A 16710-nucleotide genomic window follows, 5' to 3' on the forward strand; every position below is an offset into this window, starting at 1 on the left:
TGACAGCCAAACATGCTTACTTAGATGGGAGCCTAAAAACAAGACCTGAAATCTCCAAGAACATAGCAAGCATTATACACAACTAGCAAGCAAAGATTCTTCAGTATGTGGGTTCAGGTGATTCTCCCAAATCCTGAGCAATACAGACCAATACTATGATTCACTTTACATCAGCAAGGTCATTAAAGGCTTTGTAGTAACAACCGCTTGGGAGGGAAGGCAGCATGGTAAAGCCCAATCTCGTCAGATCTCAGAAGCTAAGCAGGGTCAGCCCTGGTTAGTATTTGGATGGGAGACCACCAAGGAATACCAGGGTTGCTATGCAGAAGAAATCATCTCTGTAAGTCTCTTGCCTTGACAACCTCATAAGGGGTCACCATAAGTCGGCTGCGACTTGACAGCACTTTACACACATACACACACACAGTAACGACCACTTACAAAAAAGGAACTGACCTCTCACTCCTAAGCTGTGCCAAGCGTTTTCTCACATCATCTACTGTGACTTCAAAGAACTCATCCGGAAGGTCTTGTAGGCCAGAGTCCAATGGCTTCTGGAGATCTGGATGGCATACAACGGCCTCTCGCTCCAAACTCTGCAGAGAAACCACAAATCAAGCCATGGTAATTGAATCCAAAGACAAACAAAACTAGCACAGCACAAAGAACTGGATCTTTTTACCTGCAAATGGGTGCCTTTACAAAGTGTCCATAAAATTCTGCACAAAAGAATCTGGTCATTTAACTCAAAATATAGGCTTGCTTGTTCTGCACAGGAATTGCTGCCTTGACTATTATAAATTTTCCAAGAATATGTGGCACAGCTTTTGTGGAAGTCTATCAATTCAGAATTCATGTTTGAATGTGCCATATAAAAACCTCCTTCGATGTACAAAACTGTCCCCCCAAAGAAAAAACTTCCAGAATATCCCTATTTGCAGTACCCTTTGCACATGCAGGAGAATGCTGGGGGTGGGGGTGGGGCTTTTAAACAAGTGTGCATAACTAAGATAACCTAGAACTCACCCTGCTGAACTTCTGAATCTCTTTGATAACAGCTCTGCAAGCTACTGGCCATTCCTCACTATATCTACTGAAAATGATGCCTAGCGGAAGCACAAGCATGGACATGCAAGTATTTGGATCAGAGATGAAAAATCGCAAACAGATTCACGGAGATTGGAAGCTCTTGAAAATCCTCTTTCGCAAATGCTAGGCAAGAATAAAAGACCACTTTGGGCACATCCAGTGCTGACAAGTTATACACAGAGAGTTTATAGCAGAACAGCATCCAATCTGAGCTATGCACTACATTATGTTTTAAATTCAGTTTGTGTATAAAACTTTCTTATGACAGCAATGAGGTCACATTAGTGCAGTAAGGTTAGATTAGGTGCTGCACAGCAAAGCTGTTGGTTGACGTGCTATGAATCCAAAGCTAAAAAGCGACGGCACCACTTGGTCTGTAGCGTCAATAAGCTGCTTTCAAAACCAGTACCCTTGACCATCAATGATTGGCCTGGTTTGGCCCCAGACTCCACAAACTTGGATATTTCTATTTATATAACCCGTACCCCCACACCCTGATGTCTCTAGCACATCCCTGTCTGTCTGTGTCTTCCTTCCCACCCCCTCATCCCTGGCCATCAACTGTCCTACCTTACTCTCATTTCTCTCCAGAACTCCCCCCATCCAGCCCTGAACAAGCCCTCTGGGAATAGAAGGAGTCTCTCTCAATTGTCAGTAGAGACAACACAAATTACAAGGCAAGATTTCCTCTATTTGTGGGCACCGAAGGGTAATTTGGAAAGTTAAAAGAGGGAGGTTGCGTGGGTGGGACCCTTAGCTACTTTTAGAAAGCTGAAGAGAGTTGGGTCTAACTAGAGGGTGAAGGAGCCTGATTGTAGCTTTCCCTGGGCAGAAGGCACAGGGAGTACCCATGAGCTACCAATCTATCCTCTTGCAAAGACTACTGTCGCCTAACTCTAGCTGTTTAGAGACTGGCACCAGCAGCAGCACAGGGTGGGTGAGTGTCTTGTACTGACAGCCTAGGACTCCTCCTCCAAACAGACTGACAGAAGAGAGCTGACAATATCACAAAATCTGGGTGCTTTTCTCATCCTCCAATAGAGTGGCACAGCAGGTATTAATGATACAGACAAACTATTTTCAACTGTCAAATGAAAGTCACTGCCGATAAAAACAACCCAGGCATTAGAAAGCCCCCTTTCTACGAAGGGGTCACTTGGCACGTCTTCTAGAATCTGCTGTTTTTTCCCCACCATAGTGCCACTACCCCTTCAAGCAAAATCTGAAAGAAAAGATGAATCCCACACCATATTCTGAAGTTCTCTCATGTGAGCATGGAAAGAAAGACTCTACAACTGAGCTATCAGTTAGCATCCTACCAGCAACTGCATTTTATTCTAAGTACAATGAATTACAACACCTAGAACCATTATTTCTACAGCTGAATCTCTCACAGAGAGACAAAGATGATACACAAAGAAACATATAAATTAAAGTTTTAAATACATGTTCATTATGGAGGACATAATTAAGAGACAAGAGTGGTAAGCTTGAAATACTGAGTTCTTTGTCATTCTATTGTCGCTTGCCAGGCAGAGGACAGAATAAACTCTAGGTAGATTCTAGAGTTTTAAGGTCTTTTCCATTCAGTTGTGCAACGGGCTTGATATGAAATACTCCCAAACTCAGAATGATCAACTTGCAGCTCTTCTCTCAACAGCACTGACTGGTGAATAATTAAAGCATATCCCAGAAGGGGTATGTCTAGAAACAAGTAATTGACTTGAGGACAAAAACAATGCAACACATTCCTCTCTACAGAATATTAAACAAACGCAGGATACTGGCAACTTCTAGTGTGGCTAGGGATGGCTGCCAAAAACCCGTGACAAAAGGAACAGGACCTCTTGCATACCAAGCTTTTCTAGCAGACCCACAATCGGATGTCATTTACCAGGTCAGCTATCAGCTTTAGATGTGAAGCTGGAACTGATGGGCTAATAGAGCTGCATTTCTCACTGCAGTATCATCCAATCATGACAGGTGTCCCATGATCCAATTACAGCTTTCAGAGAAGACAAGAACCACCTAAGAGGCAACATGTGCAGGTTGTGACCATGGTTCTTCTATTCTGCAATCCATTGAAAAAACACTTGGGGAGAGGATAAATGTGAAACTAGTAGTCATCTTCCATCCTATTTGGTTTTGATGCCCAAAATGAACCTCTGTGAGATCTGTCATCAACAGGATTATTATAGGCCCTTCATGAGCCATACTGTGTCTATGCCACTCAAAGCTACCTATTACATGCCTAAGTATCACTGTGTCAAATGACTGTAGGTACACTTTACAGGGCTTATCCCCTACTGCACAATTCTCTGATTTCTAGGGGAATTTGGAGAAAAGCTACCTTCTAATAATTAATGTTTTGACATCAAAGCCAAAACATGGCTGGTCTGTAAACCATCCCCAGCCCAGAAGAAGAAGGATGCTGGCACAGATTTTATCCAGCCTCTTCCATCAAATCCAAAAAACCACACACAAGCACAACATTAATGGGAAGATTCTTTTGCTAAAATGGACCTTTGATGTTTAAAAATAATTTGTTTTGTTTTGGGGTTTTTTCTTCCCCCTCTGGACTGAAAAGGGACAAAAAGCAGATGCCATGTGGCCAGCCCCATTCTGGAGCTGCTGATGAGAGCAAGGAGAGGGAATGGAAGGAATGGAGGAGGGAGCGCAACGTAATCAATCAGCGGCAAAGGCACCCGAGATCAAAGGGTCTGAAAGCAGCAGTCAAAGTCACATGCTGTTTAACATAAGGGAGGGAAACCTCCAACAGAACCTGCAGCTGCTCCCAAGACTGTTCTCCACCAGTCCTGGGAAGGCGGACTCCAGGGGCATCTCTTTAGTGGGCTATAATTTTGGCAGGGTAAGGACCTTTTTCTCTAGGCAACAACAGGTCTCCATAGCTACAAGCAAAACAATGCAAGAAGAGCTGCAGTGGGCCCCAATCTAGCATCAGAGCAGAATAAAAGCAGTGACAATCAGTCCAAACTTTAGCTATATCCTTAAGAATGAAATGGTCTCTCCACTCTCCTACAGAACCAGGCAAGAAGTAGCCACGTTGAACTGTTGCACCTGGGTCAGTGACAAAGGCTTGGTTCACTCAAATAACACAGAAAATGGATTACAACAGGGTGATATTAAACTCCAGGGACCACAAAGGATGAGCCAGTTCTGAGTGCAAATGAACATTTGGCTAGGAAAGTATCTGCTATCTGTATTAAGAGCTTCTCAGAAGATAGACTTTTATATTCCTGAACAAATATTGGGTAAAACCAGGGAGTGATGTCTACTGGTGCTTGAGGAAGTTGTCCCTATACACTTGGTCTAGATTTCCCAGATGTCTTTCTTTTACTAGTAACCTGATTTTTTAAAATCTTAGTTATACGAGTGGTCCACCAGAAACTAAGACCTCAGAAATTCCACTAGACACAGATATCAAATGGAAAGGGAAGCAACACCAACTGAACTAAGGGCAAGGTTTACTGGGGGGCGGGGCGGCAGAAGAGTCCTATTTCCTATTTCTGGAGGACAGTCTAAGCGAGGCCCAATGCCCCTCCTTCTCTTTCTCAGGATGTTGCATGCTGGGAAAGTTTTGCAGGAACACCACCCATGCTGAGTTAAAGTAGTTAGAAGAGCCCATTTTGAGAACACGAAACAACAATGGAAAAAGCTCTGAGTACTGGCAAAGAACAATATCACTCTAACCCTGCATACTGTAAATAAGCCAAACCACTACCTCTTTTTGCACCTTTAGTTTTTCTTGGCTGTTCTTTAACTTCTTTGCCTTGGAGGGTCCACCAGGACTGGACAGAGACGTTGGTAGGTTTGATAATGATACTGGAGGCACATCTGATACTGGAGGCATCATTTGTTCAGAAGTACTTCTGCCCAGATGTTGTTCACTACCTATAAAAATGATAAATGAGGAAGGTGTAGGCTCTGAGGGAGAAAAGCTCTACTGAGCTGTCTTGCATTATCAATGCCCTGCTTATCAATGCATCTGCTGTCAGTGAAGGTCTCATCACTGCAAGCTTGTTGGGAATGTACTTTGTATAAGACAGGAACATACCTTCTGGTTCTTCCCTGGAAACTGCCCCTGCTATTGGATCTTTAGTGGGAGATCCATGGTTTCTAGCTTCTGCATGGCCAGAGGGGGTAGATTTCTTTGAAATTACCCTAGAAAAAGACATACAAGGAAGAATGAAAACGTTGACTACATCCCTAACTCAAACTGCTTGCATTTTTTTTTAAAAACTAAGTCATGCCTTCAAAGAGTTACAAACAGCAGTTTCTCAAAATATGAGCACATCATATTCCACACATGTGATGAATAAAACACATGCTACCCTTTATATTAACTAAAGTTGGTGTTTTGACTTAAAGACTCTAATTCTGGGTCCATGAAAACACGGCAAGCATCTGTTACAGAAGAGAAAGTTTCTCAGACCACAATCCAGGATTATTTTATAGGAAATAATTTCCCAACATGTAAATTGTTTCTGCACTGTTTTATGAATAGGAGACATATACATGCATACACAGGAAAGAAACGATTTCTCTCTCCTTCAGACATTAAAGAAAACAAATGGTTAACAAACTCAGAAAGCAGAAATCAGTCTTTTCAGATATCATGTGAAGCAGCTCTCAGAGGGATCACACAAAAAAGCAACAACGTGCAAGTAAATAGTTTGAGGAGAGATATCCTGAGGTAAAGTGTGCGTGAAAGAAAAAGGCTAAAATATCTAGTCAGGAATTTTAAGTAGCATGCCTGAGAAAGTATTTATTTGTTCCAAATACTTATATGATCAAAGGACATCTGAAGCAATTTACAACAAAGAAAATAGACAAAAATAATAAAAGAACATCCATGTTGATAAACAGTTGAAAAATTTAACCTTAAGAGCTAAAAACCAAGACTAAAAAGTCAGTGAAAGTCAAAACAAACAAAATAAGCTGCAAGGAAACAAAAGAACATAATGTATCGGCAAGATGAAAAAAAAAACAAGGTTTTCATCCACTGGTGAAAGGTCAGGAGTCAAGTGAAACAAACATCCTACAAAGGGGGTGCCACTACAGAGAAAGCCCTGCCCCCACAGCCTTACCAAGCACACCTCAGTAAGGAATAGAACATGAATATCTATTTAGTTTATTTGTGACATTCTGCAATTCTCAAGGTATGGGGAAGACCATGTAGTAAAAGGCATTTCCCTAATGCAGTGGTTCTCAAACTGTTTTAAACTCTCTGACATTTATTCAACAGTTCCTTCAACAAAATGGCATTTCTGTTTGTGGAGGAAATGGTGGCAACTTCTGTAGATCTCTTCCAAAGAAGCATTTCTTCTTCTTCTAATGCTGTTCCTGAACGTTTGCTGACTCCCAAGAGCAAAATTTTAGCAGGTTCAATGAACAACAGTGTTTGTTTGGGAAGAGGGGAGGAGGTGAGCGCACAGGAAAGTCTCACTCCTCAAAGTTCACAGATGGCTGAATACACATCACGGTACTTATTGGAACTCACTTCCAAAGTAGCTGCATACTACCTCCCCCCTCCCCAAAATAACATGCAGGAGTCACATCACTTAACATGGAACAGTCACATCTTTGGTATTTACAAATATAAAGCATTACTGAACAATACGCTAAGTCATGTGTATTCTTCAGAGGCAAGTCAAAATTAGCTATCAAGCCTTCCAGGTCCTCCTCTTCCAGCATATCTTGTTACTCCTCCCTCCTGACCTTATGACCCAGGTGCAAAAGAGTTATGACCCAGTTCTGGATCCTCAGCACAAACAGCAAGGATTAGTGCAAAACACAGGTGCTAGAAATGAAGACAATGTAGTGGCAAGTTTTGTGCACACATTCCTTCCAGCAGCATTGAGGGGTCAGTGCCCGCACCTGCAGTAAGAAAAAGCTTCAGATAAACAAATACAAGAATTGCTTACTAGAAATGTTGGTATTTGGACATTTCCATAAATGCTTCCCCCCCTTCTCAAAAGTGAAACAAAACTACTTTTCCCATTTGAAAAATAAAGAGGAAAGAAGAGTTAACTAATAGGGAAAAGCAGCGCATTTTTCCCAACCTGATTATAGCATTGCCTCCTGTCAAACCAAGTGACTTCAGACTGGTCTTCTCCAGAGCAGTTTTCCCGGTCACCTGCAACAGAGATGGAGGCAGACACTGTTTACCAGTTCTGAAGAGGACCCATTCTCAGAAATGACACCAAGGAATAATTAGGACCTTTCTCTCATGTACTTTTTCTAACATACTTGCCAACTGTTACATGTCCTTGTAGATGCCTTAACCATGAAGCTGGGGAGGGTCTACAGCTCAATGGCCGAGCACATGTTGCTTCTAAGACCACAGTGACATAAAACATCTCCTTCAAATGAAGGAGATTGGGAAGCAGAGTTACAAAAGACACCCCCACCTGAGTCCTCTGAAAGGTACCACCAATCAGAATAGATGATGTTGGACTAAATGCTTTACATCTAGTCTTATACCTCAGACTTACTAAAAAGAGAATCTTGTGCTTGTGAAACCCACTGAAAAACAGCCCACATGACACTAACTTAATACATATTCTGTTAGATTTCCCAAGCCTGGCTCAATGCAAATATCTGTTAAAAGTAGGCATTGAGAATGGAGTCCCATGGAGCAGAGTGGTAAGCTGCAGTACTGCAGTCAAACGCTCTGCTCACAACCTGAGTTCGATCCCAACGGAAGTCGATTTCAGGTAACTGGCTCAAGGTTGACTCAGTCTTCCATCCTTCCGAGATCAGTAAAATGAGTACCCAACTTGCCGGGAGTAAAGAGTAGACGACTGGGGAAGGCAATGGCAAACCACCCCGTAAATGTAGTCTGCCTAACAAACATCAGGATGTGATGTCACCCCATGGGTCAGTAATGACCTGGTGCTTGCACAGGGGACTACCTTTACCTTTAGGCATTGAGAGCCCAGCCTGCATGTGTTGATGTTTAAATGCAGCAATACTGGCCTAGGAGAACAAATGATCTGACTGAGTACAGTACAAGTGGGGGACCTGCAAGGACTTGCAAGAGAGCCAGCGTGGTGTAGTGGTTAGGAGTGGTGGTTTGGAGCAGTGGACTCTAATCTTGAGAACCAGGTTTGATTCCCCACTCCTCCACATGAGCAGCGGACACTAATCTGGTGAACTGGGTTGGTTCCCCACTCCTACACATAAGGCCAGCTAGCTCAGCCACACCTACCTCACAGGGTGTCTGTTGTGGGGAGGGGAAGGGAAGGTGATTGTAAGCCAGTTTGATTTTCCCTTAAGTGGTAGAGAAAGTTGGCATATAAAAACCAACTTTTTTTCTTCTTCTTCATCTCATTTCCTCTCCCCCACTATTTACTCTTTCCCTTCCCTGAAAGCCCCCACTGCCTTTCCCCTTTTCTTTCTTGTTTCTCTCCTTGCCATCTGCCAGCCAACCTACTATTTTCAGCCCTACTTTCTTCAGCTTCTCTTCCTTCCCTCTCCCTGTCAGCCTCTGCCTGGGAAAACTGTGGCCCAGTTCAAAGTGGGGAACCCGCAAGGACTTGTGGGGGGCATCTCATTTTCCCCTGTATTCTCTTCCCCACACAATTTCCTCTTTCCTTCCTTCTGGCAACCCCCAAATCCTCACCTTCTCTTTTTCCCCTCCACCAACCAACCTACCTTCCATTTACCCCTCATCTTCAGTTACATTTATTATTTATTTCCTTCACTTATACCCTCCCTTTCTCCACAGTAGGGACCCAAAGCATACAATATCATTCTCTTCTTCATTTTATCTTCACAACAACACTGTGAGATAAATTAGACTGAGAATGTGTAATGGTCACCTAATAAGATCACCTAGTGAGCTTTCATGGCAGAGAGTGATTCAAACAGAGACCTTCCAGATCCTAGTACAAAACTACACCACATTGGCTTTTGTGAGGTGGCTGCTCTTGAACAGCAGGAAGCAGCTGGGACTGGGTCAGTCATGCAAGTTGCACAGAAGCAAGTCACTTGGTGGTTGCTTCTAGGCCTAGGAGTCTTCCCTCAAAGGTCAAAACAGCCCGGGAAAGTTCCCTGCCCCCTCACCTTTTACTGACAGAAATCAAGGCTTGAATGCTGGCAAAACTGTTGTGGTTAACTAGCAATGGCAACTCAAGGCATTCATTTTTTAAAGCTACAGGCATTCATTCTATTTGGGGGGGGGTGTTAACCCCACAATTTCGAAAATACATTTTTCAGATTTTTCTGCAAACCTGGGCCATTTTTCAGGTTTGTAAAAAGATCTGCCTTGCACATTCTGGGCTCCAATCTTTATATTTAAGTATCCACAGATTTGGCCATGTAGAGAATTTGATATATTGATAGGGTTGCTAGGTCCCTCTTTGCCACCGGCAGGAGGTTTTCGGGGCGGAGCCTGAGGAAGGTGGGGTTTGGGGAGGGGAGGAACTTCAATGCCATAGAGTCCAATTGCCAACGCAGCCATTTTCTCCAGGTGAACTGATCTCTATTGGCTGCAGATCAGTTGTAATAGCAGGAGATCTTCAGCTACTACTTGGAGGTTGGCAACCTTATATATTGATGACTTCAATGTACAGGGTGTCACTCTGCTTTGGATGGCATGGTTAGCCACTTAACACAATACTTCCTACTCTTAACTAGCAGTGATACTCAAACATCTCGGGGTGCATCACATGTTCATGTTTTCTGTAGGTTTAAGTAATTCAAATGTGCCTAATCGTGTCTGATACTTATGGGGCTCAATTTCTTCCAAAGAAGTTTAAATAACCGGGGGGGGGGGGAAACCCAGCACCCCAGCAAAAAGATGCAGAACCAGTATCTTGTGGCCTCAGCATAAGGGTGATCTGAGCAAAGCCCAGTAAGAAATACAAGGGAAGGCTGGCATTTATTTGGGAGCAAACTCCAAAATACTGACATATAAAGTATTAAACAAAAATATAAATGCTGCAGAGATCAAAACATGGCAAAAGCAAATATTTATTAAAATGAAACCTCTGTTGTGACTCTTGGGCTTTAAAAGAATTTGAAAAAACATACAAACAGGTCATTGAGAATGTTTTATGGGCTCAAAGGCTTGTGCTGAGCGACCCGTGATTATGTTCCAGCAGAGGGTTTTTTTCCTGCCCCCACACAAACACATCAAGCTTTGAAGAGACCAAAGCTCTTCCATTTCCCTTCTCCAGTGAGCTCAGAGAAGGAACACATTTTCCAGGTTGGAAATCTGCGCTGGGTATACCTTGTTATTTTCAGTGGCAGATGAAGGGGGGTGGCTGAGAAGAAGGTTTGTTGACTTACCTCATCTCGCATGTAAATACAGACAGGGGAGACTTCACAGTATTGCTCCACATATTCCCTGAAACAGAAGGAAAAAGCAAAGGAGCACAGTTTAAAAAAAAAAACTATTCTGGCTTCAAGTCCACTGAAAAAGCAGCCCATTAACCCAAATTCAATATATATTCTGTGAGTTTTCCCAATCCAATCTTGGCCCAATCCAAATAACCTTTAGTTGAAGGCAATCCAAGTCTAGCCTACATCTATCGATGTTGACACTCAATATGCAAATCACTGTTTTCTTTCTGAGCCTGAGCCAGCTACCACATATTTCCATTATTTTGCTTCAGAAAAATCATAATAGATCAACTACATTAAGTAGCATCAAGGAAACAACCTCAGAGTACAACAACAATTAGAATACACAGGCTATACCCAACTGGCTCAGCTTGCGGTAGCCTCTAGGTCATTTTCTAAAAGCCATAAGCAAACCCAGGCTAAAAGCCCCAATAAACCAAAAGAGATCAAGCAAACTTTTCTCTTTAAAGAGTGTGAATGCTATACCCAAGATAAGCCCAGCAGAAACACAATTAATATGCCTCTATTGTTTTCTGCTTCCAGCAAGGCAAAAGCAAGATTGTTACACAAAGCCATTCAAATAGCACAATGAGATAATGGTACTCTAGTACATATTTCTATATCAGTTAACTGCTTTTCCTTACGATGATACACAAAGAATCTTTTTAAAGAAAACTTGCACATGCAGCCTCAGGTTATTTACTTAGGCACTCTACATCCCAACTTCCAACCTGAAACAAAAATGACAAAGGCAGCTCACAAAATAGACAAAACACCCATAGTAAAAATTACTTACTAAAATATTCCAACACTTAAAACCATGGCCAGTACTTAAATTAGTCTTGGAGCAGCATTAGCCTCTTGCTTACTGAACTAGGGAGCAGCGGTATAGGCCACAACCAGGCCCAATGGCGCTCCTATTTGTGTCCAGGAATGTTCCCAAGCCCCATTGCTGTCCATCCGGTATAACATAAGAACTGTGTATCACATGGTTCTATTACTGAAGTTATAAATCCAACTACAAACGTAATAGCCAGTCCTTCGAATTCTTATCACACTTCCAAATCATTTTTCCCCTCAATTTCTCAAGTCCTATTTTCTCTACCAGGTCTGCGTCCTTAACTTGTGTCTTCAGTACTGTTTAGGGTAGGGTTGCCAGGTCCCTCTTCGCCACCGGCAGGAGGTTTTTGGGGCGGAGCCTGAGGAGGGCGAGCTTGGGGAGGGACTTCAATGCCATAGAGTCCAGTTACCAAAGCGGCCATTTTCTCCAGGTGATCTGATCTCTATCAGTTGTAATAGCAGGAGATCTCCAGCTAGTACCTGGAGGTTGGCAACCCAACTACTGTTGTTATCATAGAATTACTCTGACATTTATACGCCTGCTGCATTTCAAGGAAAAATAGCTAAAAGGCATGGCGCAAATTTCCTGTATCCCAGTTGCCAGGACTGAGTATTTCATCAGGAAAAGTAGAATGTCCTCTACCACACCCACAGTAGAATGAAGGAACAGTATTCAAATTCAAATGACTGAGCTGCTCAGGTCAGCTCTGCACATGCAAATTCCCCACAGATTAATTTCCCCAGTGTTTGCAAAGAAGAGTAGAGCTACAGGCATACTCACTCTGTCTTATTTCCCTTAGAAAACAGAAGGGGGAGGGGAAGAGAGAAGAACAAAAAGACTGGAGGAAGAAAGAAATAGCTCTATGAGTTCCATCTTTTTACAAGAGTGGACCAAAGGCACAAGAAAGAAACAGGGAGTAAGAGGAAGCAGAGATCCAAGAAATGGGAAGGGTGGAAGATAGGGTTGCCAACCTCCAGGTACTAGCTGGAGATCTCCTGCTATTACAACTGATCTCCAGCCGATAGAGATCAGTTCACCTGGAGAAAATGGCCACTTTGGCAACTGGACTCTATGGCACTGAGTCCTACCCCAAACCCCACTCCCCTCAGGCTCAGCCCCAAAAAACCTTCCGCCAGTGGCAAAGAGGAACCTGGCAACCCTAGTAGAAGAGCTATGGCTGAACTTTAAAATACGGGGGGAGGGGGGTGCAGGCTGGTACACAAATGCAATCATCCCGGAGAGCTATCTTAGAGAAGAAGGCGATGGAAGCCGCATACGCTCTGGTAGAGTGCGCTTTGATCATAGGAGGGCACTCCTGGTGAGCAAACTCATATGCCATCTGGATGGTTGACGTGATCCACCTCGAGAGGGTCTGAGGAGAAGCAGGACAACCTTTGCGATGCCCGCCGAAGCAAACAAAAAGGTTGTCATCTTTACGGAAGTTTTGAGACCTTTTAATGTAAAAAAGAAGGGCTCTGCGGATGTCTAGGGAATGTAATGCCCTATCAGCATCGGAGGATGGGTGAGGGGGAAAAACGGGAAGGACAATGTCCTGTGTAAGGTGGAAGGCTGAAACGACCTTAGGTAAAAGGAAATCTTAGGCTTCAAAACCACTCTATCCGAGTGGAACTTAGTATAAGGAGGGGAATGTGACAGTGCTGAGATGTCGCTCACCCTCCTTGCCGAGGTAATGGCGACTAAAAAGGCCGCCTTGAAGGATAGTAGGGCCAATTCACAAGTAGCTAATGGCTCAAACGGAGGTCTCATGAGCTGTGAAAGGACTAAGGAGAGACTCCACTGGGGAACAGGTGGAGTGACAGGAGGGTACAAGTTATTGAGACCCTTCAAAAACCTTTTGGAAAGGGGATGAGAAAAAACTGAGGAGTCAATATCTGGGTGAAAAGCAGATATTGAGGCTAAATAAACTTTAATGGAAGAATTAGATAAACCATTATCTTTGAGAGATAGAAGGTAATCAAACACAACAGACAGTGGGCAATTGATTGGTGAAATATTTATAATCTTAGCCCAATCAGAAAAATGTCTCCATTGTCGCCAATGTCGCCGTGTGGAAGACTTTAAAGAATGCAGCAGAACCTTAGCTACCCTGTCAGACCACTGCCCGGGGGTAGCACCCTCCAGGCCGCAAGTTGCAGATCTGGGGGGGAGTGGGAGGGATTCTTCAGAAGAAGAATGTAATTCCCTTGTGCAAGTGACATGAGCACTGCGAACCACGACCTCCTGGGCCAAAACGGAGTGACAATGATGGCATCTGTCTTGTCGTGGTTCACCTTGGCTAGGGCCTTGTGAAGTAGAGGGAATGGGGGAAAGAGATAAAACAGAGCCCCGTTCCAAACTGCCTGAAAGGCATCTCCTATTGAGCCCGGGCTGGCTCCCACCCTCAAATAGAACTTGGGACACACTGAGTTGAGGTGTGTGGCAAAAAGGTCTATTTGCGGATAACCCCACAGGCGGAATATTTGGTGGAGACAATCGCTGCTCAGGGTGAGCTCGTGCGCTTGATTGGGAAGGTGACTCACAGCGTCTGCTAGTGTATTGCTCTTGCCCGCAATGTGAATCGCTACGAGAGTAGCGCGGTGAACTATGGCCCATTCCCAGATGTCGCTGGCTTCCTTGGAGAGCGAAACGGACCCTGTGCCACCCTGCTTGTTTATATAGAACTGGGCGATGGAGCTGTCTGTGGCGATCTGAATGTGCTGTCTGTCCAGGTGCCCTGTGAATGAAGACAGAGCAAGACGGATGGCACGCAGCTCCAACAAATTGATGTGCAACCGGGATTCTAGGGAAGACCAAGTACCCCGGGCCGTAAGGTCACCACAATGAGCTCCCCAGCCTGACAGAGAAGCGTCTGTGAACAGGTACCTGAGGAAAAGGGCGATGAAAGGAGACACCTGAGAGGATGTTGGCATCGTGTGCCCACCATTACAAAGAAGAAATAACATATCTAGGGATGGAAAGGCGTTTGTATTGGGGATCAACATTGAGCCTGAACACCCGGAGGAACCAGTTTTGGAGCGGGCGCATACGGAGCCTCGCAAACTCCACCACGGCTGTAGTAGAGGCCATGAGGCCTAACAATTTCTGTATATGATGGGCCATTTGAAACCTTTTTTTGTGAATTTAGCCACCATTTTTTGGATGGCGCGAGCCCTCTGTACAGGGAGGAAGGCTCTGGCTTGGACAGCATCCAACTGTGCCCCAATGAAGGTTTGTATTTGCGCAGGTACAAGCTTAGACTTAGAAAAATTAACCAAAAGACCCAGATTGTTAAGGACTGAGAGGATTAAGTCCACCTATGTGGCCAATTCCGATTGTAAAGGACCCACTACCAACCAATCATCAAGGTAGGGAAATATTACGCAACCCTTCCGAGCAAGGTGGGCTACCACCACCACAAGGCACTTCGTAAATGTCCTGGGGGCTGTGGACAACCCAAAGGGCAACACATTGTACTGGTAACATTTTCCACTGCATTTAAACCTTAGGTATTGGTGACACTCGGTATGAATTGTGATGTGGAAATAAGCGTCGCGGAGATCTAACACCACGAACCACATATGTTTATCCAGGAGGGGAAGCACTTCTGGGAGCGTGAGCATACGGAACTTCCTGGTCCTAATAAAGGCGTTAAGGTCCTGGAGATCCAGGATAGGGCGCTTCCCCCCCTTTCTTATCCACAAGAAAAAAGCAGGAGTAAAACCCACAATTCCGTTCCAAAGGTGCAACCTCTGAAATGGCTCTCTTAGACAGGAGGGTGGTAACCTCTTGTATGAGTAGGTCTGGGGCTGGCGAAAGGGAGCGGCCCGTGGGCCTGTATGGAGGTAACATATCAAATTCTATGAAGTAACCAACATTTATTATTTTGAGAACCCAAACATCAGTGGTAACAGCAGACCATGAGTGGTAGAAAGCTGACAGGCGATCAAGAAAGCAAGCAGACATGTCTAGTCATGCCTGCTTCGGTTTGTTGAAATGGCCGGGAGACCCTCTGGGGCCTTTACAGACCCTGGGTTTGGGTGGGAACTTCCAGTCCTGCTGCGGGCGGGGAAAGGACGGGCGGAAGGATGGTTGTTGGAAGGAACCCTGGAGACGATATGGGTGGGAAGATTGGTTGGCTTGATGGCCAAAATAACGCCACTTAAAATCGGGGGCTTGGGGAGCAATCCCTAAGGATTTGGCATTTATTTTGTTCTTTTTCAGGCGATCCAGGAAAGTATCAGTTTGGTCGCTGAACAAGGATGTCCCTTCAAAAGGAAGGTCCTCAATACGGGCTCAAGTGTCATAGGGGAGAGCAGACTGGCGCAGCCAGGCATGCCGGCGAATGACAATGGCAGAGGCAATGGCTTTACTAGAGGAATCCGCCACATGGCGTGCAGCTCTAAGCTGTTGCCTTGCGAGGGACATGCCTTCGGACTGAATGGCTACTGCCGAGGGACGTTGACCGTCAGGAAGGATGGAGATTTGAGGGGATATACGATCCCAGAGAGAGTATTGATACCTGGCCATGATGGCAAGGAAATTGGAAATGCGGAGGCCCACCACAGTGGAAGTGTAAATTTTTCTGGCAAGGGTATCTAGTTTACGACTTTCCTTATCCTGCGGGGAGGAGTGTGCTCCAGACCTATATTTACCAGGCAAAGCCTCCACTATTACGGAATTAGGAGGGGGATGCTGGTAAAGAAATTCTCCACCTTCCCTGCGAATCTTGTAAAGATTCTCTACTTGTTTGGTGGAAGAGGGGACCAAAGCAGGCTTAGCCCGGTTGTTACGGATCACTTCCAGAATGCTCTTTATCATAGGAAGGGCCATGGGGCCTATGTCAGGGTTATGTAGGATATCCATATTATCATCTATAGGGCCAGAGTCCTCCGGCTTAAACTCAATTTTGAGAGCTTTCGCCATGCGAATGAGCTGCTACGCATATAAACGGACATCTCCCATAGGAGAGAGTGACTTAGAGTCCCCAACAGTGTCCTCGGGTGAGGGAGCTGAAGTGCGGGATTCCTCATCCTCATCCTCATCAGGGGAGTAGGAGGTGTCATACTCGGATGGATCAGTGTCCCTTGACATAGAAGGAGACCTGGAGAAGGGAGGCTTGCGAAGCGACTCTTGCCTTGGACGTACGGAATCCTTGGAAAGATCATCAGGACGACGAGACGGCGTGTGTCGACGCCGACGAGAGCCTCCAGAAGGCGAACGAGACCGGGAGCGTAGGTGACGACGGTCGACCGAAGAGCCCAAGTAGACGGAAGGAGTAGGATATCGGCGTCGAGAAACCTCTCGATGCCGACGAGAGGGAGACCGGCTCCTAGAGGAGTAGCGGTGCCTCTGACTGATCGGACTGCGTGAACGAAGTGAACTGACTGTTTAGATTATGACTGGTGTTGTTG

The 16710-nt window shown here is 44.8% G+C and overlaps 1 protein-coding gene across 1 annotated transcript in view; it reads right to left on the bottom strand.

Moving 5' to 3' along the window:
* The window catches only part of ASPSCR1 (ASPSCR1 tether for SLC2A4, UBX domain containing), a 102212-nt gene that overhangs the window by 40199 nt on the left and 45303 nt on the right, over window positions 1–16710 (bottom strand). The window contains exons 5-9 of the mRNA XM_056857737.1: window positions 10405–10462; window positions 7173–7246; window positions 5165–5271; window positions 4832–5001; window positions 457–596 (exon numbers count right to left, since the gene is read on the bottom strand). Of these exons, the coding sequence (XP_056713715.1) occupies window positions 457–596; window positions 4832–5001; window positions 5165–5271; window positions 7173–7246; window positions 10405–10462 (549 nt within the window). The remainder of the gene's footprint in view (window positions 1–456; window positions 597–4831; window positions 5002–5164; window positions 5272–7172; window positions 7247–10404; window positions 10463–16710) is intronic.

Source organism: Euleptes europaea, chromosome 1 (genome assembly GCF_029931775.1).
Source record: "Euleptes europaea isolate rEulEur1 chromosome 1, rEulEur1.hap1, whole genome shotgun sequence".
Lineage (NCBI taxonomy): Eukaryota > Metazoa > Chordata > Lepidosauria > Squamata > Sphaerodactylidae > Euleptes > Euleptes europaea.